The sequence below is a fragment of the Scyliorhinus torazame genome, chromosome 21 (assembly GCF_047496885.1).
Source record: "Scyliorhinus torazame isolate Kashiwa2021f chromosome 21, sScyTor2.1, whole genome shotgun sequence".
NCBI lineage: Eukaryota > Metazoa > Chordata > Chondrichthyes > Carcharhiniformes > Scyliorhinidae > Scyliorhinus > Scyliorhinus torazame.
In genome coordinates, this window is record NC_092727.1 from 126,434,207 (window position 1) to 126,462,085 (window position 27,879).

Genomic DNA, 27,879 nt, shown 5'->3' on the forward strand with positions numbered 1-27,879 from the left:
CATAGTGCAGACTTCGACTTTATTATTCATTACCAATTGGAAACAGCAAATCTTGAACTCTGGAATCAGAGTTCTACAAACCCAAGGAATTTAAGTACCATCACATTCACAAATTGGAACCCTTCATTCCACCTGGGACTCATTCCAAAGGAGTAAGTTGGAAGGGTGGCATCTGAACTCAAAGTTCAATTAATTTCCCGTAGTCCACTGAAGGCATCTGAGGGAGTTATGATCCCTTCAAACCTGGTCCATTCCCGTACCAGCCTCCCCGAACAGACGCCGGAATGTGGCGACTAGGGGCTTTTCACAGTAACTTCATTGAAGCCTACTTGTGACAATAAGCGTTATTATTATTAAACTACAACTTTGTTAGTCATTCCTGGGTATTAATTACGCTGCATGGGATACAGTGAAAACCAGTCTAGAATCACTACCAGGGGATGAATCCCATCTTCTCTATAGATACTGTAGCTACTCTCCTTATACAGGTTTAACACAATAGCAATGAATGGGCATAAAGTTTCTGCTCTCGATATAAATGAAGCCACTGTGTGCACTGAACAGGGCTTTTAGGAGCTATAATATACTGGTTTGGAGAAACGGATCAGAATTAAGCACTCAGCATAATTTTTTTAAATTAAAGAAGTCTGCTTAAAGATTAGAATGGGTAAGAAATTTCAGCTGCTTATGTTTCATGTTGAAGTGATTCTGGGTTTGAAGGAAATGTGGTGACATGTTCCAGCACATGTTGACTCTCGCTCCAGAGATTGGCACTGTCCAGTTATAGGCAGACGAAGCTGGTAATCAAAGGATGGTAGGTTGTTCCCGCTGTAATGAATGAAACTTGCCGTCTTAGTGCAAACAGCAAAGCTGGAACATGATTTTCAGTTTCTGCATAGTTCCTCACTTGTTCCACTGTATGGTTTCAGGTTTGGGAATCTCAATATTCTTCGCCCCAATCTCTTCCCATGACTCGACTTTGGGTCCAGGGATCATAACAGTCTACAGTTTAAAAACAAATCAAAATAAGTATTTCTGTTTGAAAATTTTCCTCCAATAATAGTGCAACTGAAGTGACATCTGAATAATGCAGTGCGACTGAAGTGCAGGACTTATCAGTAACTTGATCATCAACCACCATACAGATTGACACTCACATAGTTTTGTGAAGGGGAGGTCATGCCTCACTGACTTGTTTGAGTTTTTTGAGGAGGTGACAAAGATGCTTGATATAGGGAGGATGGTGGATGTTGTTTACATGGACTTCAGTAAAGCCTTTGACAATTTGCCTCATGGCAGGCTGGTACAAAAGGTGAAGTCACACCGGATCAGACGTGGCAAGATGGATACAGAGCTGGCTCGGTCACAGAAGGCAGAGGATAGCAGTAGAAGGGTATTTTTCTGAATGGAATGTTGTGACTAGTGGGGATCTGTGCTTGAGCCTCTGTTGTTTATAGTGTACATAAACGATTTGGAGGAAAATGTAGCTGGTCTGGTTAGTTAGTTCGTGGATGATACCAAGGTTGGTGGAGTGGCAGATAATGCTGAGGATTGGTAGAAGATACAGCAGGACATAGATAGGTTGGAGACTTGGGCAGAGAAATGGCAAATGGAGTTTAATCTGGACAAATGTGAGGTAATGCATTTTTGTAAGTCTAACATAAGAGGGGAAATATACAGTAAATGGCAAAACTCTTAGGAATATAGAAAGTCAGAGAGATCTGGGAGTACAGGCCCACAGATCTTTGAAAGTGGCAACACAAGTGAACATGATAGTCGAGAAAGCAGACGGAATGCTTGCCTTCATTGGACGGGGCATCGAGTATAAAAACTGGCAAGTCATGCTGCAGTTGTATCGGACCTTGGTAAGGCCGCACTTGGAATACTGCGCACAATTCTGGTCACCACACTACCAGAAGGATGTGGAGGCTTTGGAGAGGGTGCAGAAGAGGTTTACCAGGATGTTGCCTGGTCTGGAGGGTGTTAGCTATGTGGAGATGCTGAACAGACTTGGACTATTTTCATCAGAACGACAGAGGTTGAGGGGCAACCTGATCGAGGTCTACAAGATTATGAGAGGCATGGATAGAGTGGATGGGCAGGTGCTCTTTCCTAGGGTGGAGGGGTCAGTCATTAGGGGGCATAGGTTTAAGGTCCATGGGGCAAAGTTTAGAAGAGATGTGTGAGGCAGGTTTTTTTTTTTTTTTTTTACACAGAGGGTGGTGAGTGCCTACGACACGTTGCCAGGGAAGGTTGTGGAAGAAGATACATTAATGGCGTTCAAAAGGCATCTCGACCAATACATGGATGGCATGGGTATAGAGGGATACGGCACTAGAAAGTGCTGAGGGTTTTGGCCAAGGTTGGTATCATGACCGGTACAGGCTTGGAGGGCCAAAGGGCCAGTTCCTGTGCTGGATTGTTCTTTGTTTTTAAGGGCTGGATTTTACAAGAAGTCTCTCCTTCTGGTGTTTCCAGATGCTGGCCTCCTAGAATTTTGGCAAAACTTCCTCCTAGCTTAAGAGAGAGCAATTCTTTTTGCTTTCTAGTTACATGGGAGCTACCAACATTGCTGGTTATGGAATGGTTTTCTGCCCTTGTTAAATCAGATTCCATTATCTCTGGGTGTTATCGCTGTGTAATCACAGCTGCTGTCACGATTAGGAATTACTGATGATGCATCATGATTGTCCATTATTATTTTGATTAGGGTGGATTAAACTTCATTCTGACTGATATGTAACTCAATAAATTAAAAGCATTTAAAATTTTTTTTTTAAATTCAGTAATCTTTCTCTAAAAAACAGAAACAAATGAGACAGATGCAACAGAAATTAGGTTATTCAGGCTCAACATAGCATGAGTTGGTTTTATGGAGGGTATGCATGGCACAGAAATTAAATACTGTAGACACAGATTCTCTACAGACTTATAAACTAGATGATTTACTGAGACATAGCATATGAAGGAGTCAAGCATGAATATAGATGTTAGGTGTGGCAGGGCAAGTGAAAAATGAAGAATTATATGAAACCGTACCAGTGTAATTCAGCCCCTGTTTTATGGTTATATACTCGAGCCTTTCTTTTATGTTCGAGAATGAGGAAGACGATGGCTTTGAAAACATTCAAACACAAGGTAAAACTCACAAATTACCTTAATGATAGGATCTTTGGGAGGAGCCCAAGCAGGTACTATTTTTCCATGCATTCGCCATAAACCATAGGGATTAGTTAAATGCCTTTCAAACACCACATACTCCAGGACATCTTTCGGTAGATCTTCATTGCCAAACATCAGCCGACCAAATCGATCATAAATTGCCAAAGTCTGAGGGCAGAGATAAACAGCTTTGGTTTATGTGCCATTACAGTTAACATCCTATCAATGTCAAGTTTTCCAGTATAGTTAATAATGGCCACATGAAGGCAGCATTGTGGCACAAACATGACAACTGAACAAGGAAGTATCAAGGTTAAACTCAAAATAACGCCTCAAACCTGTGACGGTTGTCATGACTCCCTTCCTTTAAAGGATATGTACTCCTTTCAAAACTTACCTGTAATTAAAAACAGAAAATGCTGGGGAAACTCAGCAGGACTGGCAGCTTCGGTGGAGAATTAACGATACAAGTCTGTATGACTCTTCTCCATAACTCTTGAAGATTCATACATGCTCAAAATATTAACCCTGTTTCTCTCTCCACAGATGTTGCCAGACCCGAGTGTTGCCAGCTTTTTCTGTTTATTTCAAATTTACAGCCTCCACAGTATTTTGCTTTTCTAAGTAATGTAGATGGTTACAACAAAGACTTGTATTTCAAAAGTGCCTTTACTGTCCTAAAACATCCCCAGGTGCTTCACAGGAGCATTATAAAGCAAAATGTGATACTAAGCTCCAAAGGGAGATATTAAGACAGATGATTATAAACTTTGTAGGTTTTAAGTAACAGCTTTGAGGAACAAAGTGAGGTGTGGAGGCGGAGAGATTTTGAGAAGAGATTTCACAGTTTAGGCCTCAGCAACTAAAGGCACATCGGTCAATGGTGGAGCGATTAAAATCACGATGCTGAAGAAGCCAGAATTATATATGAGTGCAGATAATTTGGTGCTGTGTGGAATTGAGGGGAGATTATAGAGATAGGGATGGTGAGGCCACAGAGTGATTTCAAAGTAAGGGTCGGGAACTTAGGGAAGAACTTGAATTTAAACTTCCAGCTGTGACCATCACCCAATGGGTTTGTCATACACACATTCCTTCTGAAAGTCAGCAAAATAGTATTTAACGTCTGTTTAACGTGGAAGGCAAATCATATAGCTTCTAGATGTGACAATTTTAAATAAACAGAAAATGTTGGAAACGCTCAGGTCTGGCAACATCTGTGGAGAGAGAAACAGAGTTAATATTGTGAACGATCTGTCACGTAACAAATAGTTTCTTGACAAATAGCATTTAGACATTGCCAGCGGTATAGTTTTATAACTAAGGAGCTGGTTGATGAGAAGCTACTGAAACAAGTAATCAGGGTGAAACCGATCCAGTTCTTCTTGGGCAACTTGAGATGAAGCAGTCCCCAAAAGGAAAAAAAACAATATTGTTCATCAGCAAGGACTATTATTATCTTATAGTCCCTTCCCTAGTTTGTCCCTGTAAAAAAAGGTTCTTCGTATTTTGTGTTGATCTGAAAATGCATTAAATGACAGCAGGGTCGATAACCAGAGGGCAGTTGTAAGGTAACTAGTAAAAGAGCCAGAAGGGAGTCGAGACCTTTTTCACACAGCACATTATGATGATCTAGAATACACTGCCTGTAAGGGTGATAAAGTGCATTCAATCGTCACTTTCTAAAGGGAACTGGATAAGTACTAGAAGGGGGAAAAGTGTAAAGCTACGGGGATAGGACTAACTTTCAAAGAGCATGGGCACAGTGGGCTTACCTCCCTCATTCTGGGCTGGAACATTAACTCTTACAGAACCGGATGTGGAGTTAGGCTGTGTATTGCAGCAAGATCAGTAAATAACGTCACATCAATTTTATGAACCTTTATGCTGAGCAAACATTTGTTCTGAAAGTCAGCAAAATAGTATTTAGCATCTGTTTGATGTGGAAGGCAAATCATAAAGCTTCCAGATGTGACAATTTTGAACCACAATACTTATGACACCTTCCCTTCACATGCTGGTTCAAAGCACCTTTAGCTTAATGGATTTACAGCTGGTTGAAAGCAGGAGCCCTTTATTCTTGCAGTATGTCAACATACTTTGACTCCTTCAAAGGGTGTCTGAGCCAATGACCCAGATATTATGTTTGCATGGTGACCTCCATTTAAGTTGGTGTCTTCAAACTAGTCGAAACCGAGTGAAAAGAATAGAAGTCAGGTGGAAAATTTCACCCGTCACAGCAGAAATTCCGTCTCTGAGCACCAACAAATTATCTAACCTGCTGGTGGCGCCATTGGGGGGTGGGTTGACCCAAGATCTGTCTCTGATCTTGACAAGTAGTACATGCAATCACCACACAGAGAATAGAAAACAATGTGCAATATTTGCGTGACGCGGTGATTGAGAGCTGAGATTATTGAATCCCGGTGTCATAAATATAAGTTAGTCACCAATAACACCAATATGAAACTCAAGAACAACCTCTTCACCCAGAGAGTGGTTCAACTGGTTGCTACCACATGGAGCGTTCGAGGGGCAGAGCATAAAAACCTTTACGGGGAAGTTAAAGAAACACAACAGAGGATATGCTGCGAGACCTGGATGTCCTTGTGCACCAGTCGCTGAAGGTAAGCATGCAGGTGCAGCAGGCGGTAATGAAGGCTAATGGTATGTTGGCCTTCATTGCGAGAGGTTTTGAGTATAGAAGCAGGGATGTGTTGCTGCAATTGTACAGGGCCTTGGTGAGGCCACACCTGAGTATTGTGGGCAGTTTTGGTCTCCTTCTCTGAGGAAGGACGTTCTTGCTCTCGAGAGAGTGCAGCGAAGGTTTACCAGACTGATTCCAGGGATGGCGGGACTGTCATAGGAGGAGAGATTGACTAGGTTGGGATTGTTCTTGCTGGAGTTCAGAAGAATGAGGGGGGGATCTCATAGTGACTTATAAAATTTTAACAGGACTCGACAGGGTAGATGCAGGGAAGATGGTACCAATGATGGGTGTGTCCAGAACCAGGGGTCACAGCCTGAGGATTCAGGGTAAACCATTTCGGACAGAGATAAGGAGACATTTCTTCACTCAAAGAGTGGGGAGCCTGTGGAATTCATTACCACAGGAAGTAGTTGATGCTAAAACTTTGAATATATTCAAGAGGTGGCTGGATACAGAGGAGAATGGGATCAAAGGCTATAGGGAGAAAGCAGGATTAGGCTATTTAGTTGGATGATCAGCCATGATCGTGATGAATGGCGGAGCAGGCTCGAAGGGCCAAAGGTCTCCTCCTGCTCCTATCTTCTATGTATCTATGATATGTTGATAGGGTGAGATGAAACAGGGTGAGCTGAGGCTCATGTGGAGAGACCAGTTAGGCTGAATGGCTTGTCTCCATGCTCTACACCAATAAGCAAACCTAAATAACTTGCTGAGATTTCTTCTACACTGTAACAGGTGTCCACCTGCGAATCTTATAGAATCGTAGAACAGTACCGAAGCAGACCATTCAGCCCAACAACTCTGCTCTGGCACTTTCAAAGAGCATCCAGCTCTTTCTCGGATCTCTGCAATGTTTTCTCTTCCACATAATTATTCCATTCCTTTTTGAAGGCTGCCTTTGAATCTGCATCCACCACCATATCAAGAAATGTATTCCAAATCCTAACCACGCAATGCTTAAAACATTTTTCTTATTGTCGCCATTGGCTCTTTTGCCAATCACATTAAAAGCTGTGCCCTTTATTGATCGTTTAACCAATAGAAACTGTTTCTCTTTATTTACTCTTTATAAACCCTTATGATTCTAAATACCTCCATTAAGTCACTTCTGATAATTCGCTGCTTTAAGGAGAGCAATCCTAGCTTCCCCTTATCGAAATTTTAAGTTTCTCACACTCATTTGGGCTCTCCCACAATCACTGATAAACGGGGCTGGCTGACCAATACCTGTTGGGTGTGGAATCGGACAGTAACCTGGCCATACAGGTTCCCTTTGCTGACCATATCAGGGCATCGGACGTGTACAAGCTTTGGTGGCTCCAACGACTGCAGGAACCTCCAGCGAATAGTCTTGTACCTGTTGCCACGCACCATATCCTAATGGGAAGACCAAGGATTCAGATTAGTCGACTTTTCTCAATGGGAAGAAGGGTTAATCCAGATTTCTCTGTGGCCCTCTTTCATCAACTTGGAGGAACCCTCCCTCCCTGCAAAGGTGTGGTAAAGCCAAATGCAAAATTATCGTCATGCCGCACTGACTTTACAAATGTTTTTAAACCTGTATACACCCTCTTTAAAAAGGGCACTTTAAGATAGCTGCAATAGGTCACCTTATATTTGGAGTTGCAAGTCGGCCAAGCTTCTGAAAGTTTCTTAAAATGGATTACAATGGTCTTGCCTAGACAATATCCTCGTGGAATATTGTACTTGCTATCGTCAGGACTTACCCCAAAATAGGGGCAACAAGCCCTCAGACATTTTGACTCAATATACGTCAGGTTACAAAGGAAAACTAATTCAACTGATTACGCACAAGGCAAGTGCGAAGGACGCCTATATGTCGAGCGTAATGTAAGGGGAAGACACGCACAAGGTGGCTCCTACTAGAGGACTACAGATTTTGTCCATTTCGCTCAGTTTCAGGGGGCATTTTCTTTTGAAAACCCACATAAGTAAAGGGATAAGGATCCTATATATTGAAATATCCAGAAAATTCAGGGGAAAGGTGACAGCAGAAGGTCGTCGACAGAAGCTACTCAGAGTTCACCGACAGATAAAATGGCGGAGGCAGCCTCAGGGGCTCCAGCCACTCCACTAACAGCCATGATGCTTTTGAGTACCTTGGCAAAGGAATTTGAATATCACTGGCGGATTGTTTCAGAGACCTCCGGAAATCAATGGAGGAAGCCTTGGCCCCCACCCGAGCAGTTCTGCAGAAGACCAATGAAACCGTGAAAGCCCATGGAGCCACGATAAAAGTTATGGAAGTGGCCCTTTCCAGACACAGTGATCAGATTGCTCACTGAAAGCGAGAATGCCTTTGATGACCAAAGCGAATAAGTCGTTGAAGGTCAAGGTGAATGATCTTGGTCCAGGAGGCAAAACATTTGAATTGTGGGGCTGCCAGAGGGGATGGAGGGCCCATCACACACGGAGTACTATGCAGAGATGTTCAGTAAGATGGTGGAGGGAGGGTGGATTCACGTCCCCTTCGGCGTTGGACCGAGCCCACCCTATACCCCAGCAGAGGCCTCGACTGAGAATCCTCCGCATGCGGTAATAGTGAAGCTTCAAAGAGAAGGAGCGGGTTCGGAGATGAGCAAACCCATCCTCAGCCAATATATGTCACCTGCTAAACATTGTCCTTTTCCCTCCTCGGTGCCCGTAACGGAGGTGATTGTTTCCCTGGATGCTGAAAAGGCATTTGATAGAGTAGAGTGGGAGTATGTTTGAAATTCTTGACCGTAAGTTTATTTCCACTGTTTGCACTTGTGTTTGCATTGGCAATAGAACCGCTTGCTTTAATGCGGAGGTCTTCTATTAAATGGATTGGGATTAATTGGGGAGGGGTGGAGCATCAGTGTCCCTTTACACGGATGACCTACTTCTCTACATTGCGGACCCAGTACACGTCATAGATGAGATAATGAAGCTGCTCAGTATTTATGGCTCATTCTCTGGTTACAAGTTGAACTTGGACAAGAGCGAATGTTTCCTGGTCAAGCCCCCGGGGAGGAGAGCCCAACTGGGGACGTTACCGTCTCACCTTGCCAAGACTAGCTTTGTTATCTGCAGGTTCAAGTGGACCACAATTGGGCTTCACTTCATAAATTAAATTACACTGATCTTGACAATGTCAATTCGGACTTGCAGAGGTGGGATAACCTCCCCCCATCATTGGCGGGTAGAGTTCAGACTATGAAAATGAACGTGTTTTATTTCTCTTTCAGTGCCTCCCCATATTTCTCCCCAAGTCCTTTTTGTTAAACTCAACAAATTAATGTCCTCCGGCAGCACGGTGGAGCAGTGGTTAGCACTGCTGCCTCAGGACACCGAGATCCCAGGTTCGATCCCGGCTCTGGGTCACTGTCCATGTAGAGTTTGCACATTCGTTCGTGTTTGCTTGGGTTTCGCCCCCACAACCCAAAGATGTGCAGAGTAGGTGCATTGGCCACGCTAAATTGCCCCTTAATTGTAAAAAATGAACTGGGCACTCAAAATTGTTTTTTAAAATTAATGTCCTCCTGTTTTTGGGCAGGTAATCCATGGGGCTTGCCTCCAAAGAGACAGACAATCGGTGGGCATGGCCCTACCCAATTTATTGTTTTACTATTGGGCAGCCAGTGTTCAGGAGATTTAGTCATCCTGGTACCATATGGGGACACATGGAAGCGAGCTCCTGCAATTTTTCAAGCCTTTGCACAATAGTTACTGCGCTGTTGCCTTCGTCTCCGGCGAGATGTTCCTTGAACCCAGTGGTGGACTCCTCCCTGAGAATTTGGAAGCAGTTCCGGCACCGTTTCAAGCTCTGTTCCCTGTCTTCACCACCTGCAATAACCACCTTTTTCTACCAGCGGGTTTGGACTCGATGTTTAAGTCTCGGGAGTGGAAGGGTTTGGAGGCCTGTTTGTGGGGAGGTTAACTAGTTCTAAGGAGATGGCGGAGAAATTCCAACTGCCTGCTTCTAGTCTTTTCAGGTATTTTAAAATCTGTGATTTTTTGCACAAGGCTTTCCCTCCTTTCCCTTGGCACCATCCTGTTGAAGAGGATGTTGCCTTTGGCCAGATCGATGGCCATATCCTCTCAGCAGAGTCAGCGCCATTGAGTGAGGTGAGAATGAAATGGGAGGGTGAACTGGGTCCCATTCTGGATGGTAAGGTGCGGAGTGAGGCTCTTTGCCGGGTCAACACATGTCTTCATGTGCTCGGCTAAGTTTGATCCAATTCAGGGTGGTGCACAGGGCCCATCTGACTAAAGCGAGGATGAGCAGATTCTTCTCTGGGGTGAAGGAAAGGTGTGAGCGATGCTCTCAGGGGTCAGCTAACCACACACACATGTTCTGGTCCTGTCACAAGTTGGTAAGCTGCTGGGCTTCTTGCTTTAATACCATGTCGGAGATACTCAATATAGATTTGGATCCATATTCGCTGCTGGCCACAGTTGGGGTATCAGACTTGCCAGTGCTTCAGTCGGAGGTGAAGACGGATGTCTTTACGCAAAGAGTAGTGAGGCCGTGGAATGCCCTACCTGCAACAGTAGTGAACTCGCCAACATTGAGGGCATTTAAAAGTTCATTGGATAAACATATGGATGTTAATGGCATAGTGTAGGTTAGACGGCTTTTGTTTCGGTGCAACATCGTGGGCCGAAGGGCCTGTACTGCGCTGTATCGTTCTGTGTTCTATGTCCTCACCTTCACCTCGTTGATAGCCCAAAGACGAGTTCTGCCTGGGTGGAGGTCTCCTACTCCACCTAGTGCCTCAGTTTGGTTGGGTGACCTCATAAAACCAGAAGCTATAGGAGCAGAATTAAGTTATAGGCCATCAAGTCTGCTCCACCATTTGATCATGGCTGATATGTTCTCCATGTCTTTTCTAAATTTGGAGAAGGTTAAATACACCATTAGAGGGTCGGTAGTAGGGTTCTACCCAAGATGGTAGCCATTCCCTTCCTTGTTTAAGGGCTAGTCACCGTCAGCTGTTTAGTTTAGGTTTTTGGAGTTTTAGTTAATATGTGTTTGTTTCTTTTTTCTGTTGTGCAATTTTGGTTGTTTTGGATGGTTTTGTTTAACATGAAATTTTTTTAAGAAACATTTTTAAAAAAAGATGCCTATATGTCTCTATTTTATCAGAGGTGACAACTCCTTTGTTAACATGAATAAACTATTGGTTATTTTCCATCATATATCAATGGCTAGTTATCACATGACCAATGCTCCGATTTTTGAAAGCCTTTTATTACAAGCCCTATTTGGTTTTTGCAGCAGAATCCAGGAGTTATATCAGAACGAAGACCGCTGCTAAAATCAGGCTGAAACATCTAACCTTCAACCAGGCCAGGCGTAAGGTTTTTAAAGCCTTCTTGAAAGCCTGTGTCAAAAAAACAACCAAGTTTTTTACTCAAAAAGGGAAACTGGTCCTCTGATTAAAAGTATTATTAAAGCTGTCTATTCTACTTGCTGTGCAAATCTTATTCTTAAAAACTCCCTAAAATCCGGTTTTCAGAAATCTGGACTCATCTGAATCTCAACTCCCGAATGGAAAAGCCCTTCTCCCTGGACTCGTACAAACATAGCAATTGTTAACTATTCTGTTTAGTTTTAATATTTGCTGGGGGGAAACTCCTTTCTTTTACTGTATCTTTCTTGTGTGTGTTATAGTTCTAAACCAGGCCCCACGGTATTTTGGTACATGTCGACCAAGTTTGAGATCCAAGACACTTGCCAAGAGATTTTGCTAAGACTTGCCACAAGTTCCACTGATTTTGAACAAACAAAAATAAACTTTACCATATGTAAGAAAGATAATACAATTTATATTTTATGCTCTAATATTCAGTATTAATTATGAGGTATGAATTAACAGATAAACTGTGGCTGAGCACAATACACAGCACAATACATGGTAGATGCAACCAAGACAAATTCCATGGATTTCTTAATAACCCACCTACCCAGACACCAGTAAACATTTGAGTGTTGAACCGGATTGAAACTATTTCTCTCATGAGGGATTCCGGTCTTCACCTTCAAAAATCTTACCTTGGGATTCTCTCTAAAAGATACTCTGATTCAGAGAGGCTCAACCACAACCTCCGTTCTTTGGTTGCGCCAAGCAAAACACTACTCCTCCAAAGGGTTATACCTTTCTCCCAACAGCCCACAGTATTTTATTTTTATACAGGAGCACTTGGCCCAAAGACGTTCAAAATGCTGGATTGCTGCTGGTTCCCGGTTTGTGTCTGCACCGAAACCCCCGAGACCTGCTGGGTCTTGGCGTTCCCGGCCCCTGCTCATCAATAAGGTAAGTTTGGATCTCGGGACATGTGTCTGTGCTGTGGGTGAAGCAGTGATGAATCTTTCTGGAAAAGGTGTGTGTGAATAATTAATACTACTTGGTTTAAAAATCCATGGAAATCTGCTACTGGGGACTTTATAAAAGCTGACCACACACAAAGGGGGTCTGGGAACACACTTTAGTCTTAGTTAAATTTTAAAAATTTAGAGAACCCAATTATTTTTTCCAATTAAGGGGCAATTTAGTGTAGCCAATCCACCTAGCCTGCACATCTTTGGGTTGTGGGGGGGAAACTCACGCAAACACGGGGAGAATGTGCAAACGCCACACGGTCAGTGACCCAGAGCCGGGATCGAACCTGGGGCCTCGGCGCCGTGAGGCAGCAGTACTAACCACTGTGCCACCGTGCTGCTCCGTCTTAGTTAAATTAATGCACATTGATTCCAGATAGAAGGATAGAAGCGTTAGGGTTTCTGTCCGTCTCTCTCTCCTGCCCAGGGTATTTTTTAAAGATACTTGCAAATATAAAGTCACAGAATGAGAAACATACTCACCGGGTAACAGTGCTCTGTTACCAACTTGTGAAGCATTACTTTGTCAAAACTGTAAACAAAAATAATTTTTTAAAATCACATTGGGTTCATGGTAATAAATCCCTGAATTCTCTTCAGTTAACAGCTCAATACACCATGGGAATGGAATCATGAATCTCACAGCACAGAAAGCAGTCATTTTGCCCAATGTGACTGCAATGTTTTTTTGAATTAGCTATCCAATTAGACCCACTCATCTGCACTTTCTCCATTTCCTCTTCAAGTATTTCCCCAATTCTCGTATTTTTTATTCTTTTACGGGATGTGGGAGTCACTGGTTAGGCCGGCATTTATTGCCCATCCCTAGTTGCCCTTCAGAAGGTGGTGGTGAGTTGCCTTCTTAAACCGCTGCAGTCCTTCAGGTGTAGGTACACCCACTGTGCTGTTAGGGAGGGAGTTCCAGGATTTTGTCCCAGCGACAACGAGGGAATGGCGATATATTTCCAAGTCAGGTTGGTGAGTGACTTGGAGGTGAACCTCCAGGTGGTGGGATTCCCAGGTATCTGCTGCTCTTGTCCTTCTAGATGGTAGTGGTTGTGGGTTTGGCAGGTGCCATTTAAGGCTGCTACTGTTCGGCAATGGTGGAAGGTTTACATGTTTGTGGAAGGAGGCTGCTTTGTCCTGAATGGTCTTGAGCTTCTTGACTGTTGTTGAGTGTCATCCAGGCAAGTGGAGAGTATTCCATTACACTCCTGACTTGTGCCTTGTAGATGGTGGGAATACTTTGGGGAGTCAGATGGTGAGGGCTCCTAGCCTTTGACCTGCCCTGGTAGGTAGCCACAGTGTAATATGGCTAGTCCAGTTCAATTTCTGATCAATGGTAACCCCCAGGATGTTGATTGTGGAGGATTCAGTGATGGTAATGCCATGAATGTCATGGGGCAATGGTTAGATTCTCTCTTGTAGGAGATGTAATTGCCTGGCATTTGTGTGTAAGAGAATCATAGGAGGTTTACAGCATGGAAACAGGCCCTTCGGCCCAACCTGTCAGGCACGGATGTAACTTGCCACTTGTCACCAAGCCTGGAAATTGTCCAGGCCTTGCTGCATTTGGACATGGACTGCTTCATTATCTGAGGAGTTGCGAATGGTGCTGAACACTGTACATCCGCAAACATCCTCACTTCTGACCTGATGGTAGAAGGCAGACCATTGATGAAGCAGCTGAAAATGGTTGGGACCATCTTCTGGGACCAAACCTTTGAAAGTTTAAATCTGTTTCATCCAAACCTATCAGGACGTGCATTGCAGATCCCATATTTCGATTTAAAAACAATTCTCATCTCCTGGTTCTTTTGTCAATGATCTTAAATCTGTCTCCTCTGATTTCTGAACCTGCTGCCAGAAGATACAGCTTTTCTTAATTACATTGTTACAAACCCTTCATCATTTTGAACACCTCTACTGAAGCTCTCCTTAACCCCCTCTGCCCGAAGGAAAACAGTCTCAACTTCCCTAATGTCCCCACATAACTGAAGTTCTTAATCCCTGGCAGCATTCTAATAAATCTACCCTGCGCAGAAATTAACAACCAGCAGATGAGAGTCCGGTCTTCAGCAAAAGTTTAACAATCATAGTTTAGGAACGCAACTCCTGAAAGCCTCCCCACACCAACACACAGGACGCTAATGGTACCAGTCCATTAAATTTAACTTACTGACTACTCTGACTGATTCTTGGATAAATACACTGTTTACAATCCGTGTTCCTACCCTGATCTCTATCCAGTACCTCTCTACTATAGCAGTGCATGTGTAGGAACATCAGCAGGCAGGATAGAGTTGATTCAATCGAGCTGAATAGGCAATAACCATCGGCGACATTCATGCAAGCATGGTCGCTGGTGTCAGTGAGCCAGCTACAGATGAGGCTGAATATTTAGACATTAGTCCAAGGAATAATATTTGGGATTATGCTGAATGTAGGAAATTGTTATATATTATATTTTGTTATCATCGTGTTATTAAAAGCCTGGGATTCAAATACATACAGGAGACAGATCTGCTAAACCTGTGATTAAGGAGTCATAAAGGTGAGGTAATCATTGATTTTAACTATTTCCTTGTTTACATGTTGATGGCAAATGGAATATAGTGATGGAAAGGAGATTCCCTGGGGTGTAGATAATTGTGTTTAGTTCTAGCCAAGAAGCTCATGGGACATCTTAATGGGATACAGATGATGTAATTAATGGGAGGAGCCAGGTCTGTCTGTAGTTTTTGACAGTTTTGCCTTAGGATTTGAGTCTGACAAGACAAAGGATTTTCAGGTTGTTCCTGAAAGGGTCTCTCTCCAAAGGTCAGCACAGAGAATAGCAAGTAACGCTGATTGCTAACTTTATGAGTGGATTTTGAACTACACTGGGTTGCTTAGTTGGACTATATATAGTGGTAGGTGGATATAGTGAATTAAAGTTTTTCCTTTTATTTAAGAACTGTTTAACTGTTCATTGTAAAGCTATTTCTTTGATGTTAATGTGTTTAAATTAAAGTTTGTTTTAACATGAAAGATATCTATTGGTCAGGGTCATCACTCCTGAGGTGAAGTATCCTTTCTTCACAGTTTTACAAGTTGCAAATTATTGTGAGTTTCTGTTATGGCATCCTAACAAACATTGGGGTCTGGTCGGGTATCCTAACAAGATCATAAAAAACAATAGGTTCACGAGATCCAGTTGGACAAATTTCACAAACGAGAACTCAAATAAAACTACAAAAGTCCTTTCATTCTGGGGAGAGATGAGGTCAAAACTAACTTACGGGAAATCAACTTTGGAAACATCTGGGGCAGCACGGTGGCGCAGTGGGTTAGCCTTGTTGCCTCACGGCACCGAGGTCCCAGGTTCGATCCCGGCTCTGGGTCACTGTCCGTGTGGAGTTTGCACATTCTCCCCATGTTTGCGTGGGTTTCACTCCCACAACCCAAAGATGTGCAGGGTAGGCGGATTGGCGTTCCTAAACTATGATTGTTAAACTTTTGCTGAAGACCGGACTCTCATCTGCTGGTTGTTAAATTGCTCCTTGATTGAAAAAAATGAATTGGGTACTCTAAACTTTTTAAAAAACTTTGGAAACATTTGCTAACTGATTAATTATCAATTAGTAAGCTAAGAGCTGGAGAAGCAATATTCAATAATATAAATCACATGTTTGTTTTCATGCATTCGCTCAGCTGCATAATTTCTGATCTAAAAAAAAGAACTTCAATTCATATTGCACCTTTCACAAATTCAGAATTTCCCACTGTGGTTAGACCCCATGAAGCACCTTTGAAGTGCAACCTCTGTTACAATGTAGGAAACATGGCAGACAACGTGTGTGCAGCCAGCTCCCATAAGCAGCAAAGAGATATTTTTTTTTAAATATATGTTTATTAAAATTAATTCATAATGAGAAGCACCCGAATCAATCAAACAGATATACACAATAAAGAGACAAAAAAGCAAAAAGACGCATTAACTTTAACACAAAAACTAACTAAATCGCCTAACAGCTGGCGGACGCTAGCTCCTTAAAAAAGGAAATGAATGCTGCTGTACGTGGCGGACCCAATGGAGGGGATGGTGGAGGTCATGCAGACTTTGAGGGAGTTTGGGGAGTTCTCGGGCTAGAAGCTCAATGTAGGGAAGAGCGAGCTTTTTGTACTACAGGCAGGGGACCTACCGCTGAGGAGGGCGGAGGGGAGTTTTCGGTATCTAGGGATCCAGATAGCCAGGAGCTGGGGGGCCCTACACAAATTGAATCTGACGAGGTTGGTGGACCAAATGGAGGTGGACTTCAAATGATGGGACATGTTGCCGCTCTCGTTGGCGGATAGAGTGCAGTCGGTAAAAATGGTGGTCCTTCCGAGGTTTTTGTTTGTGTTCCAGTGCCTCCCCATCGTGATTACCAAGGGCTTTTTCAAGAGAGTAGGTAGGAGTATTGTGGGGTTTGTGTGGGCGAACAAGACCCCGAGGGTAAGGAGAGGGTTCCTGGAACGCAGGAGGGACCGAGGAAGACTGGCGCTGCCAAACCTAGGGAGCTACTACTGGGCAGCAAACGTGGCGATGATCCGTAAGTGGGTTATGGAGGAAGAGGGGGCGGCATGGAAGAGGATGGAGATGGTGTCCTGCAAAGGAACGAGCTTGGAGGCGCTGGTGACGGCACCGCTGCCGCTCTCGCCATCAAAGTACACCACGAGCCCGGTGGTGGCGGCAACGTTAAGGACCTGGGGCCAGTGGAGACGCCATAGGGGTGCAGTGGGAGCCTCGGTGTGGTCCCGGATCAGGGGTACCCACCGGTTTGTCCCGGGGAAGATGGACGGGGGGTTCCAGGGCTGGCACCGGGCGGGGATTAGAAGAATGGGGGACCTGTTCATCGACAGGACATTTGCGAGCCTAGGGGCACTGGAGGAGAAGTTTGAGCTACCCCCGGGAAATGCATTCAGACATATGCAGGTGAGGGCTTTTGTGAGGCGACAGGTCAGGGAATTCCCGCTGCTCCCGGCACAAGAAATTCAAGACAGGGTGATCTCGGGTGTATGGGTCGGGGAGGGCAAGGTTTCGGCAATACACCAAGAGATGAAAGAAAAGGGGGAAGCGCTAGCAGAAGAGTTGAAGGGTAAATGGGAGGAGGAGCTGGGGGAGGAGATCGAGGAAGGTTTGTGGGCTGACGCCCTGGATAGGGTTAATTCCTCCTCCTCATGTGCCAGGCTCAGCCTGATACAATTTAAGGTGGTTCACAGAGTGCACCTGACGGGGGCGAGGTTGAGTAGGTTCTTTGGGGTAGAGGACAGATGTGGAAGATGTTCAGGGAACCCGGCGAACCATGTCCAGCACTGGAGGGGTTCTGGAGAGGAGTGGCGGGAGCAATATCTCAGGTGGTGAAAGTCCGGGTCAAGCCAAGCTGGGGGCTAGAAATATTTGGAGTAGTGGACGAGCTGGGAGTGCAGGAGGCGAAAGATGCCGGCATTCTGGCCTTTGCGTCCCTGGTAGCCCGGCGAAGGATCTTGCTAATGTGGAAGGAGGCGAAGCCCCCTAGCGTGGAGGCCTGGACAAACGACATGGCTGGGTTCATAAAGTTGGAGAGGATTAAGTTTGCCTTAAGGAGGTCTGCGCAGGGGTTCTACAGGCGGTGGCAACCGTTCCTAGACTACCTCGCGGAGCGTTAGAGGAAGGTCGGTCAGCAGCAGCAGCAACCCTGGGGGGGGGGGGGGGGGGGGGGGGGGACGAGAGATTGCTTGAGGGGACGGATGAGCGGGGGATAACATGGAGGGTGGGGGAAACTGGCACGAACGGGCGAGAGCCAGTGTATAAAGCTATGTAAATATATCATCTTACCATGTATATATCTTGCTCAGGGCGATTTTGTGTTATTTTGTTACGGGGGGGGGGTTTATTGTTTGTAAGGGGAAAAAAATTGTGTTGTTAAAAAACTTTAATAAATATATTTTTTTTAAAAAAGGAAATGAATAGCTGCCATCTTCGGTAAAACCCCTTCACGGGCTCTCAAATGGTTTGCTTAGCCTTCTCCAAATGTAGAAATGACACACGGTCACCCAATCAAGCCGAGGTACTCGGCGGAGTAGGAGGCCTCCACCCAAGCTGAACTCATCTCTGGGCTATCAATGATGCAAAGTGGAGGACATCCACTTTCACCCCCCACCCCCGACTACAGCACCCACACGGAACCAGGATCGCTAAACCACAACAATATCTCCTGATGCTGCCCAATAGTAAATTGGGTAAGGCCACACCCCCGATTATCTGTCTCTTTGGAAGAAAGCCCCATAGATTCTGGGAGTCTTACCGCCCAAATAAAGGAGGACATTAATTTGTTGACTTGAACAAAAAAGGACTCGGGGAGAAAAATGGAGAGGCACTGAAAGAGAAATAAAAATCTTGGTAGCACGTTTGTTTTAATAGTCTGACCCTACCCGTCAATGAGATTATTCCCCCCTCTGCAAGTCTCTTTTGATACTGTCAACCAGATTAGTGTAATTTAGCCCAATTGTGGGCCACACGGGCCCTCAAATAGCAATAGGTAGTCTGGCAGGACGAAAAGGTATCATCCCAGTTGGGCTCCGCTCCACGGGGGGGGGGGAATAGGTCATCCGCATAAAGGGACACTCAATGCTCCCCACCCCCCCACCCCGATATATCCCCCTCCACTTAGAGAGGGCCTCAGTGTTTATAGCGAGCGGTTCTATTCCAAAACAAACAGATGCAGGGACACCTAAGGCCCCTATTAAACGGAAAGTAACCGGAATTCAGGAAATTCGTACAGACAATAGCAGCAGGGGCCCTATACAGTATTCAAATCCAGGAAATAAATTTGAGGCCAAAGCCGAACTTCCCAAGAATCTCGAACAGATACTTCCTCCACTCCACTCTATCAAATGCCTTTTCGACACATAGGTGGTTACAGTGAAAGTCACTCGTAAAACATTTTATCCTCTTGTAGCAAGGATAGGTAGGACAATGCTTTCAGATTTTCATTTACGTGTGCAAAGTCCTTAGAAATGTCACTCACTTCACAAGGCAGTTGTGTGCTTCTATGTAAATATCTTGGGCCTTTGAGACAAAATCTTTTGTGTTAAATTCTTGATCTTGTTCTTTCACCTTTCGGACTCTGTTAAAAGAAAGACAGTTAGTAGCCACTACGGAAGAGGGACTTTCCTGCCATCAACAGAGACTTTAGGATAAATTCCAATCACCTGATCAGCCACAGCTCAAAGGTTGTGCACTATCGACCTATTCTGTCTGCCTTTTTCCATGATTCTTTAACTTCATGAATTACATGGACACTAATAGCCCTCCAGCTCCGGTTCCAAGTATCCATTTTTCATGTACAAACACGAACAATGAGTGTCAGCAAGGTTATTCAACTATGAGCAGCATCACAGCCAAGCCCACTCCTGGATTCACCCAATTTGAAACTTCCAACAGTGGCAGCACACAGCAAACGCGGGGGGGGTCCTTTCATCATATGCAATGAATTTGATAAAGTTCTACACAGCCTTACTGCTTCACCAGTGCAACATCTTTATTCACTACACATTTTCAAATTCAGGTACCTGATTGAGTTTCTGAAATTAACGTCAATTAATTCTGAAACAGGGACTGGTCCCGATGGATTAGGTCCTCTTGAACTTATTTCTGCTGAACATTAATAGCCAAGTAAGGGGATTGCATCTCGGTCTACTTGGCCCATTTTCATGTCCTAATTCCAGTGATAAAAACCACACTGTGTAATCCAACGATGGAATGCAGAACAAGGCCAGCAGCGTGGGTTCAATTCCCGTACCAGCCTCCCCGAACAGGCGCAGGAATGCGGCGACTGGGGGGTTTTCACAGTAACTTCATTTGAAGCCTACTTGTGACAACAAGCGATTTTCATTTCATTTCATTTCATTACCCCTCCTCCTTCCTCATCATTCAAGGTCCCAAATACTCCTCTCAGGAGAAGCAACATTTCATTTGCACCTCCATTCATTTAGTTTACAGTATTCGCTGCTCCCAATGCGGTCTCGCTACACTGGGGAGACTGTGACTGGCTGAGCGCTTTGTGGAACACCGTCGCTCAGCCCGCAACCATGATGCCAACCTTCCTGTCATTTGCCATCTTAACTCAGTATCTTGTCCTCATGCCCACATGTCCATCCTTGGCCTGCTGCGATGCTCCAGTGAAGCAAGCATCTCATCTTCCAGTTGGTGACGTTACAGCCCTCAGAATTCAACATTGATTTCAACTTTAAACTATGATCCTCCTCCTCCATCTGGATCCTTTTGGGCCACCTGCTATTTATTCTTTAGTTTTGCTTTCACTGAGCATTAACCTTTGTTCTCCCAGTACACATTCCGATTTCTTACCTTCATACCAGCTACTTCTGAAGCCCTTCACATTGCCATTAACGCTTCCAGTCTTGTAACCTACACATCTTTGCTGCAATTGGTCCTAGTTCCCACCAATCACTGACCTTCTACTCTTCAGCTGCTCCACCCTCTTACACAATTATAATCTATCACATTCTCCCTCTCAACTCAAACTGTTAGCTCTATTTTCTGTCTCCACAGATGCTGCCAGACCTGCTAAATGTTTCCAGCATTTCCTGTTTTTGCTTCGCTTCTGGTCGCTTCGGCCCCTGGTCAGATAGAAAAGCCTGCACTAATATTGTGTTGCTCACAGCCTCACAACACTCCAATTTTGCATGGCAAGGTCTCACAACAGAAATAAGACGGTCAGTTATACAGGTTGAAGATAACTAGGACACCAGGGAGAACTCCACTGCTTATGTTTGAAAGGGTGCCCTGGGATTCTTCTGTTTAGCTTAGAGAACTGATGGGGCTTTCTTTTATCCTCTCATTTAAAAGATGCAATCCCTTTTTCATTTATCATTGGGATGTGGATGTCGCTGGCTAGGCCAGTATTCATTGTCCATCCCTAATTGCCCTCGAGAAGGTGGTGGTGAGCTGCCTTTTTGAACACCTGCACCAATGAAAGGAAATGTTCAAACAGTAAATAACTGGGATCATGTAGAACACGGAACCCCTACTGTGCAGAAGGAGGCCATTTGGCCCATCATTGTGCATCAACCGTCTGTTAGGAAGGTACACTCCAACACTACTAGATTCCATGCTCAAGTTTCTGGAGTGGGACCTCTTCCATGACGTTCTGGCTCAGAGGCAGGAACTTTCTTCAGATACTGTATCCTGACTGGCTCAATATGGTTTTATTTATTTATTTTTTCATGAGACGTGGACGTCGCTGTCAAGGCCAGCATTCGTTACCCAACCCCAATTGTCCTTGAACTGAGAGTCTTGCGAGGCCATTTCAGGGGCTGTTACGAGTCAACCACATTGCTGTGGATCTAGAGCCACATATAGGCCATACCATGCAAGGATGATGGGTTTTTACAATAATTGACAATGATTTCATGGTTACCATTACCGAGACCCGCATGCAATTTCAGATTTTTATCAATTCAATTTTAAATTCCACCAGCTGCCATGATGGGATATAACTCAGGTCCCCAGAGCATCAGTCTGGGCCTCAGGATTACAAGTCCAGTGACATTCCCACTACACCTGTGTCTCAAACGCTATAAATACTAGAGAGGCACAATGTACAATACTTTATTGTAGTGGTTCTCAAATTGGACTCCATCAAGGCCCAGGGGCCCAAGTGACTTTGCAGAGGATCCGCACAATAGTGTGAAATGTTTAACAAACATGGCCAGACCTATTAGTGGCCAATGGCCCGAGGTGCTGTTTTTTGGGAGAATACCATGGTCAGAAGTAAGCAGCAACCAGAGGCATGCTCAGTGTGAGCAGAGTGCAGGAAACATCCCACCAAGGTACACAGACTGCCCAGTAAGAAGCATACACACACATTTCATCGGTATACATCAGAAATATATTTTTTCTTAAACGCATCAATCAGACACATTATACATGCAACAATTTTGTATCATGGCTTTTTGTATTATAATTTAACTGATACATTGGTGATTGCGCATCTATTTTAAGAGGGGTCCTGCAAACAAAAATGTTTGAGAACCAGTGTTTTATTACACAATGAGAATGCACAATGGCAACTTACGCAAGTTGTGACGTCGCACTTTGCTTGATCTGCTCTGCGCGTTGTTTAAACCCTGCCTTTGTTAGGGAGGACATGCGAGCATCACCTTCGGGTGGAAGGTACGGATCAAATATTCCCGCTACAGAAAACACATAACAGCATGGGTCACTGACAAAATTCTGACAGGGAAATATCAGTTGGCCCATCAAACCTGCCCACACCATGATGGCTGGAGCATCACTTCCCTCACACACACCCCAGTCATGTAATCTCCTGGGAGAGGCAACAAAAAGAGAAAGTCTAGGGGGGTGCAGTATGGTGGCACAGTGGGTAGCACTGTTCGATCCCGGCCCTGGGTCACCGTCCGTGTGGAGTTTGCACATTCTCCCCGTGTTTGCGTGGGTTTCGCCTCCACAACCCAAAGATGTGCAGGGTAGGTGGATTGGCCACGCTAAATTGTCCCTTAATTGGAAAATGAATTGGGTACTCTAAATTTATTAAAAAGAGAAAGTCCAATCAGACGGAAAAAATACTCTGCAAAATTCTCTTCGATTCCTGAGGCAATGGAAGCCAGTCCACACTGAATCATTTGTTATCTTAAAGAACTCTGTATGATGTGATCTCTACCCCTACCAAGAACTATCCCCTGTTGAAGGCCATCCAGAGTCAGCACCCACAACACACACTAGCGTGTGTGAAAATTATATATGATGTCACCCTCTTAAGATGAATCTTATGATAATAAAATGCTTTAGCACCAAAAATGTATTTTGCCAATTGTTAGAATACCAGACAAGACTCCAACATTTGTTAGGATGCCAGATTAGAACCCCAAACATTGTTTTAAAATCTGTAAAACCATGAGGAAAGGATGCTTCACCTCAGCAATGATGACTCTGACCAATAGGCACATTTTATGTTAAAACAAACTTTAATTTAAACGCTGAATTAACCACATTGACATCAAAGAAATAGCTTTACAATTATCAGATGTTAAACAGTTCTTAAACACAAGGAATGAAATGAAATGAAAATGAAAATCGCTTATTGTCACAAGTAGGCTTCAAATGAAGTTACTGTGAAAAGTCCCTAGTCGCCACATTCCGGCGCCTGTTCAGGGAGGCTGTTACGGGAAAAACTTAAGCTTACTATCTATACCTGTTACTAACTCCAACTAAGCAACCCAGTAAGTTCAAATGCCAATTAAAAATAGAATTAACAAAACAGGTTTACTGTTTAGCTGTGTAGAGACTTTTGGAGGGAGTTCCTTTCAAGAGCAGATCCAGTTCTGCTCAACCTAATAGCATTTGGCAAATCAGCTGGTCAACTTAAAATCCTATAACAGACTGCAAAACTACAGACAGACCTGGCTCCTCCCATTAATGCCATTATCTCCATCCCATTGCATTCCATGATCTCCTTTGTTAGGACTAAACTATCAGGAAACCACCAACAATCAAAACACAATTCCATTATCTGTAACCAAGTAAGTGGTTAAAATAAATAATTACCTCACCTTTTACGACTCTTTAATTACAGCTTTAGAAGACACACAGTCTGGGTACCTTAACCTAGGTTCTTTAATAATATTACTGCAGCAAATATATACCTTAACCCAGGCATTTAAAAATATTACTGCGACAGATGTAAAATATAATATTTTAACAATTTTTACATTCATCACACAATTGTGAAGAAAAAACAGAAAACTGATCAGTTTTCTCCCCTCCTCACTTTCAAACACTGAACTATGCCCTGGCCACTCTGCAGTACCTCTTGCCCAAGTGGTCATCCTTCTCATATGAGCCTGGATATAGAGTGTCATTTGATCGTGGAGATCGGCCTGACCTTAACCTCAGCTAGTATCTGCATGCCTGCACTTCTGGCACTGGCCACTAGATGGAGAAACGGTGTAAAAACCCTGGCTGATTATTTCACCTCCCTAACCCAGTAGTTGTGGCCTACTGTGGGCCACCCCTACCTAAGATCAAGGTCTTAGGAATACCAAAAATGTCTCGTCTAAAATTTGTTGCTTGTGCACAGCCTGTTCATCAGAATGTGCAGTATGTTTACATTTGTGCTTTATAGCTTAACTGGCACAACTTGTGAGCACATTGCACAGTACCGCCTGGGTTGCTGCATGGCCGCACATACAGCTCACAGAAAACAATGGTTAGCAACTCTCCAGAATTGTTATGGTGTTATCAGAAATGTAAAGTAGTCTCCAGGACACGGCTGCAAGCAAATCCAGGAGAAAAATCAAAAGGACATGAAATAAAATTGCGTTTACTTGGAACTTCCATGTTTAGTTCAAGATATATTGGCGATGTTGGAAAAACAATTTGCTGCAAAAGTCAAGATGAATCCAATTGTAGAATAAAGAGTCTATTCCCTTTTCAACTGATCATGAGGGAGGAGGCTCTTTTAAGTATAGCAAGTGATGATGAGCTGGAATGCAGCAGCTGTTAAGAGAATTGTACTGACTGATGGGCCAAATGGCCTCCTTCTGAGAGTCTGATGATCATTGACCAATAAACTTAACAATTTGGGCACTGAGCCGCATTCAATAATCAAATTGTTTGTTCAAGATCACAAATGAAGAACGGTCACTTGACTGAGAGGTAATAGAGGGTAGGCAGTATTAGTGGGATTGTGCCGCAGTGTGGGCCAATGTCTGCTGGAAGGGATTGCAGCAGGAGGGAGGGGTAGGAGAGAAGCAGGGAGAAAGTTGCATCGCTTTCCCCAATTAAAGATAACCAGACCCAAGATACAAATAAGCAGCCACTGAGAGATCATCTCAACCTTCCTTAGATACTGAAGGTGAACCATTCACAAAAACTCTTCCTGCACAATTTTGTTTCCTTCTAAAAGCTCATGCTCTGTACTGCGAGTTACGGATCTCCCATACCTGTACATGATATGTTAATGGACCGTTCCATGTACTGCTGCCGAATTACGAGTCCTGCGGCTCGAGCTGCTTTCTCCTGATCAATAGAACTGTCCTGTTTACGTGGTGGAACATAATGTCTCTTCTTTGTTCTCACAGTAATGATGGTAGCAGAGGTACACAACTTCAGTGGGCTAAGCAGTGCTTCCAAGCCCTGGCAAACCTGTCAGGCATACAAATATTAACTTGCAATTAGTTTACTTTGGTAGAAGAAATGGTGGCTCTTTACAAATCCTTCTACAGTCTCCCTTTGCAACCTCCTCCAGGCATATGCTGCAGTTTGCATTTTCATTCTGTTCTATGGTGTATCCCATTTTCCTCTGCTCCATTGCTCCATGGTTGTAGCAAGCTTCAACCATCACATCCCTACACTACAGAACTCTCTTCCTAAACCTTTCCATCGATATATCCTGCTAATTCTACCCTGACTTGCGTGTGGCACTTGTAGTAATCCTGAGATCCGACCTCTCAACTTTCTTCCTAACTCCCTATATTCTGCTTTTAGGATCTCATCCCTTTTTTTACCTATGTCGTACCAATGTGTACCACAACCACTGGCTGTTCATCCTCCCCCTCTAGAATGTCCTGTTACCCCTCCACAACATCCTTGACCCTAGCACCAGGGAGGCAACATACAATCCTGGAGTCTCGTTTATGGCCACAGAAACGCCAATCTATTCCCCTTATAATTGAATCCCCTATTGCGATCCCACACTTTTCACTCCTCCCCTCTGCAGCAGGACCAACCATGGTGCAATGAATTTTGCTGTTGCTGCTTTCCAGTGATACTGCTCAACAGCATCCAAAGCGGTATATCTGTTTTGCAGGGGAATGGCCACAGGAGTTTCCTGCTCTGCCTGCCTAGCTCTCTTGTTCTGCCTGGTGATCACCCATTCCCTTCCTGCCTGTGGAGTCTGAGCCTGCGGTGTGACCACCTCTCTATACGTGCTATCCACAGTACTCTCCAGCTCATGGATGCTCCACAGTTTTTGCTAACAACAGCCACAGCCATAAAATTACCTTTTAAATATGCACAGATGTTACCCAGTTCGACTCCCTCTGTGCTTATTGCTCATTTAGAATTATCGAGTCACAGTTGCTCCAGCTTAACATCCAGAACACAAAAGCCATCGCATTTGATCCCAGCTAAAATCGCTGCTTCCCAGCCACTGATTCTATTCCTTGCCGTGATCACCTTTAGTCTGTTTGCAATCTTTGTTTGGACCTGAGCTTTAAAGCTCATTTATTCCACCACTGAGACCATTTCCAACACTGCCCCAACCTCCAATAGTGCAAGCCCTTGTACATTTCTCGATCAACTTCAGGCACGAATGCACAAAAATTCACTCCCTGCCTGTGTTCCTTTTTATGCATTGCCTCTTCCCTCCCATCACTAATATAGGAGCTCTCAAACACTATGATTCTGACCTTCTGAAACTCCTTACTTCAAACTCTGCATCTGTTGCACCCACCACTTTTTAATACCACAACTTCCATCTCAGTTGTAATCTCTCACTTACAGCTTTGACTTCTATGTTTCTCATGTCTGTTTGCAAACCATCCTGGACAATATTTCACATTCAGAAACTCTGATGATTGAAGCTCCTAGTGCCTTCATGAGACACAAAACAATGTGGGACATTGACAAATGCAAAATCCTTCACATCGTTGGTCAAGGGAGGAGAATGTGCCCAAGAATCATGCTCGCTTGTGATGTCCCATGCACTTTGGGTTGCGAATATTTGGAATTCTCTATTCCAGAGGGCCATGGAAACTCAGTCATTATGTTTAAAGCAGAGATTGAGATTTCCAAATATCAATTATATTATGGGGGAATAATAGTGTGGGGGGAATACTAGGGGGGGGGGGGGGGCATTGAAGTGAATCAACCACGATCGGGCGGAACAAGTCGAATGGACTATTTCTGTTCCTATGCAGTTGAGATGTCAAGTCAAGACTAATTCATGGATGGGGAGGGAATCCTCTGGAGGCTTCCCAAGACAGGAGGACTTAACAGGTGAAGGCAGAGTGTGCTCAATGGCACCTGCAGCTGAGCGGTTCGGCCCTAAGAAATCTCGGGGCTTTTAGAAATGAGGAGCCGAGCCGGGGCCGCTCTTCTTTAACCGCCTGCTCGCGGCCGCGGCCCCTAGGTGTTTGTGAGGCCGCCCTACCTGCCGGTTCGCGCTCACTCCCCGTCCCAGAGGTTTCTCCACTGCCCACAGGAGCCTGCCCATGGACGCCGCCATCTTTCCGCCCCGCAGGCTGACGGGAAGTTGGAGGACCGGAGCCTGTCGCTGCCGGAGCGCCCTCTGTGGTGGGAGTGGGGACTGGCTTCAGAGTCGAAACAGAAATAGACTGAACTACGTTTTCTGGCACATGTTGATGAAATGTCACCTCTATCATGTCATCTTATCTTTCTCTTTCAGATGCTGTGCACTTGCAAGAATTTTTCCTTTTTTTAAATTTCAGGTTTCTAACCTCCTTTCTCTGTACATTGCAAAGTAAAAGAAAGAGAAACCAGGGGTAGAGCGAGTGCTAAATTCAGGGCCAGAAATATAAGATGGTCACTAAATCCAATAGGGAATTCTGAAGAAGTTTCTTCACCCAGAGTGTG

At 44.3% G+C, this 27,879-nt stretch overlaps 1 protein-coding gene across 1 annotated transcript; it reads right to left on the reverse strand.

Moving 5' to 3' along the window:
- mrpl45 (mitochondrial ribosomal protein L45) lies at positions 1-27,538 on the reverse strand. The gene is made up of 8 exons (XM_072487503.1): positions 27,437-27,538; positions 25,227-25,428; positions 22,340-22,457; positions 19,271-19,369; positions 12,723-12,771; positions 7,100-7,249; positions 3,157-3,330; positions 1-1,002 (listed from the first exon to the last, which is right to left on the reverse strand). The coding sequence occupies exons 1-8, from the start codon at positions 27,509-27,511 to the stop codon at positions 904-906; spliced, it is 966 nt and encodes a 321-aa protein (XP_072343604.1). The 5' UTR covers positions 27,512-27,538; the 3' UTR covers positions 1-903.
- Positions 27,539-27,879: the final 341 nt, after the last annotated feature.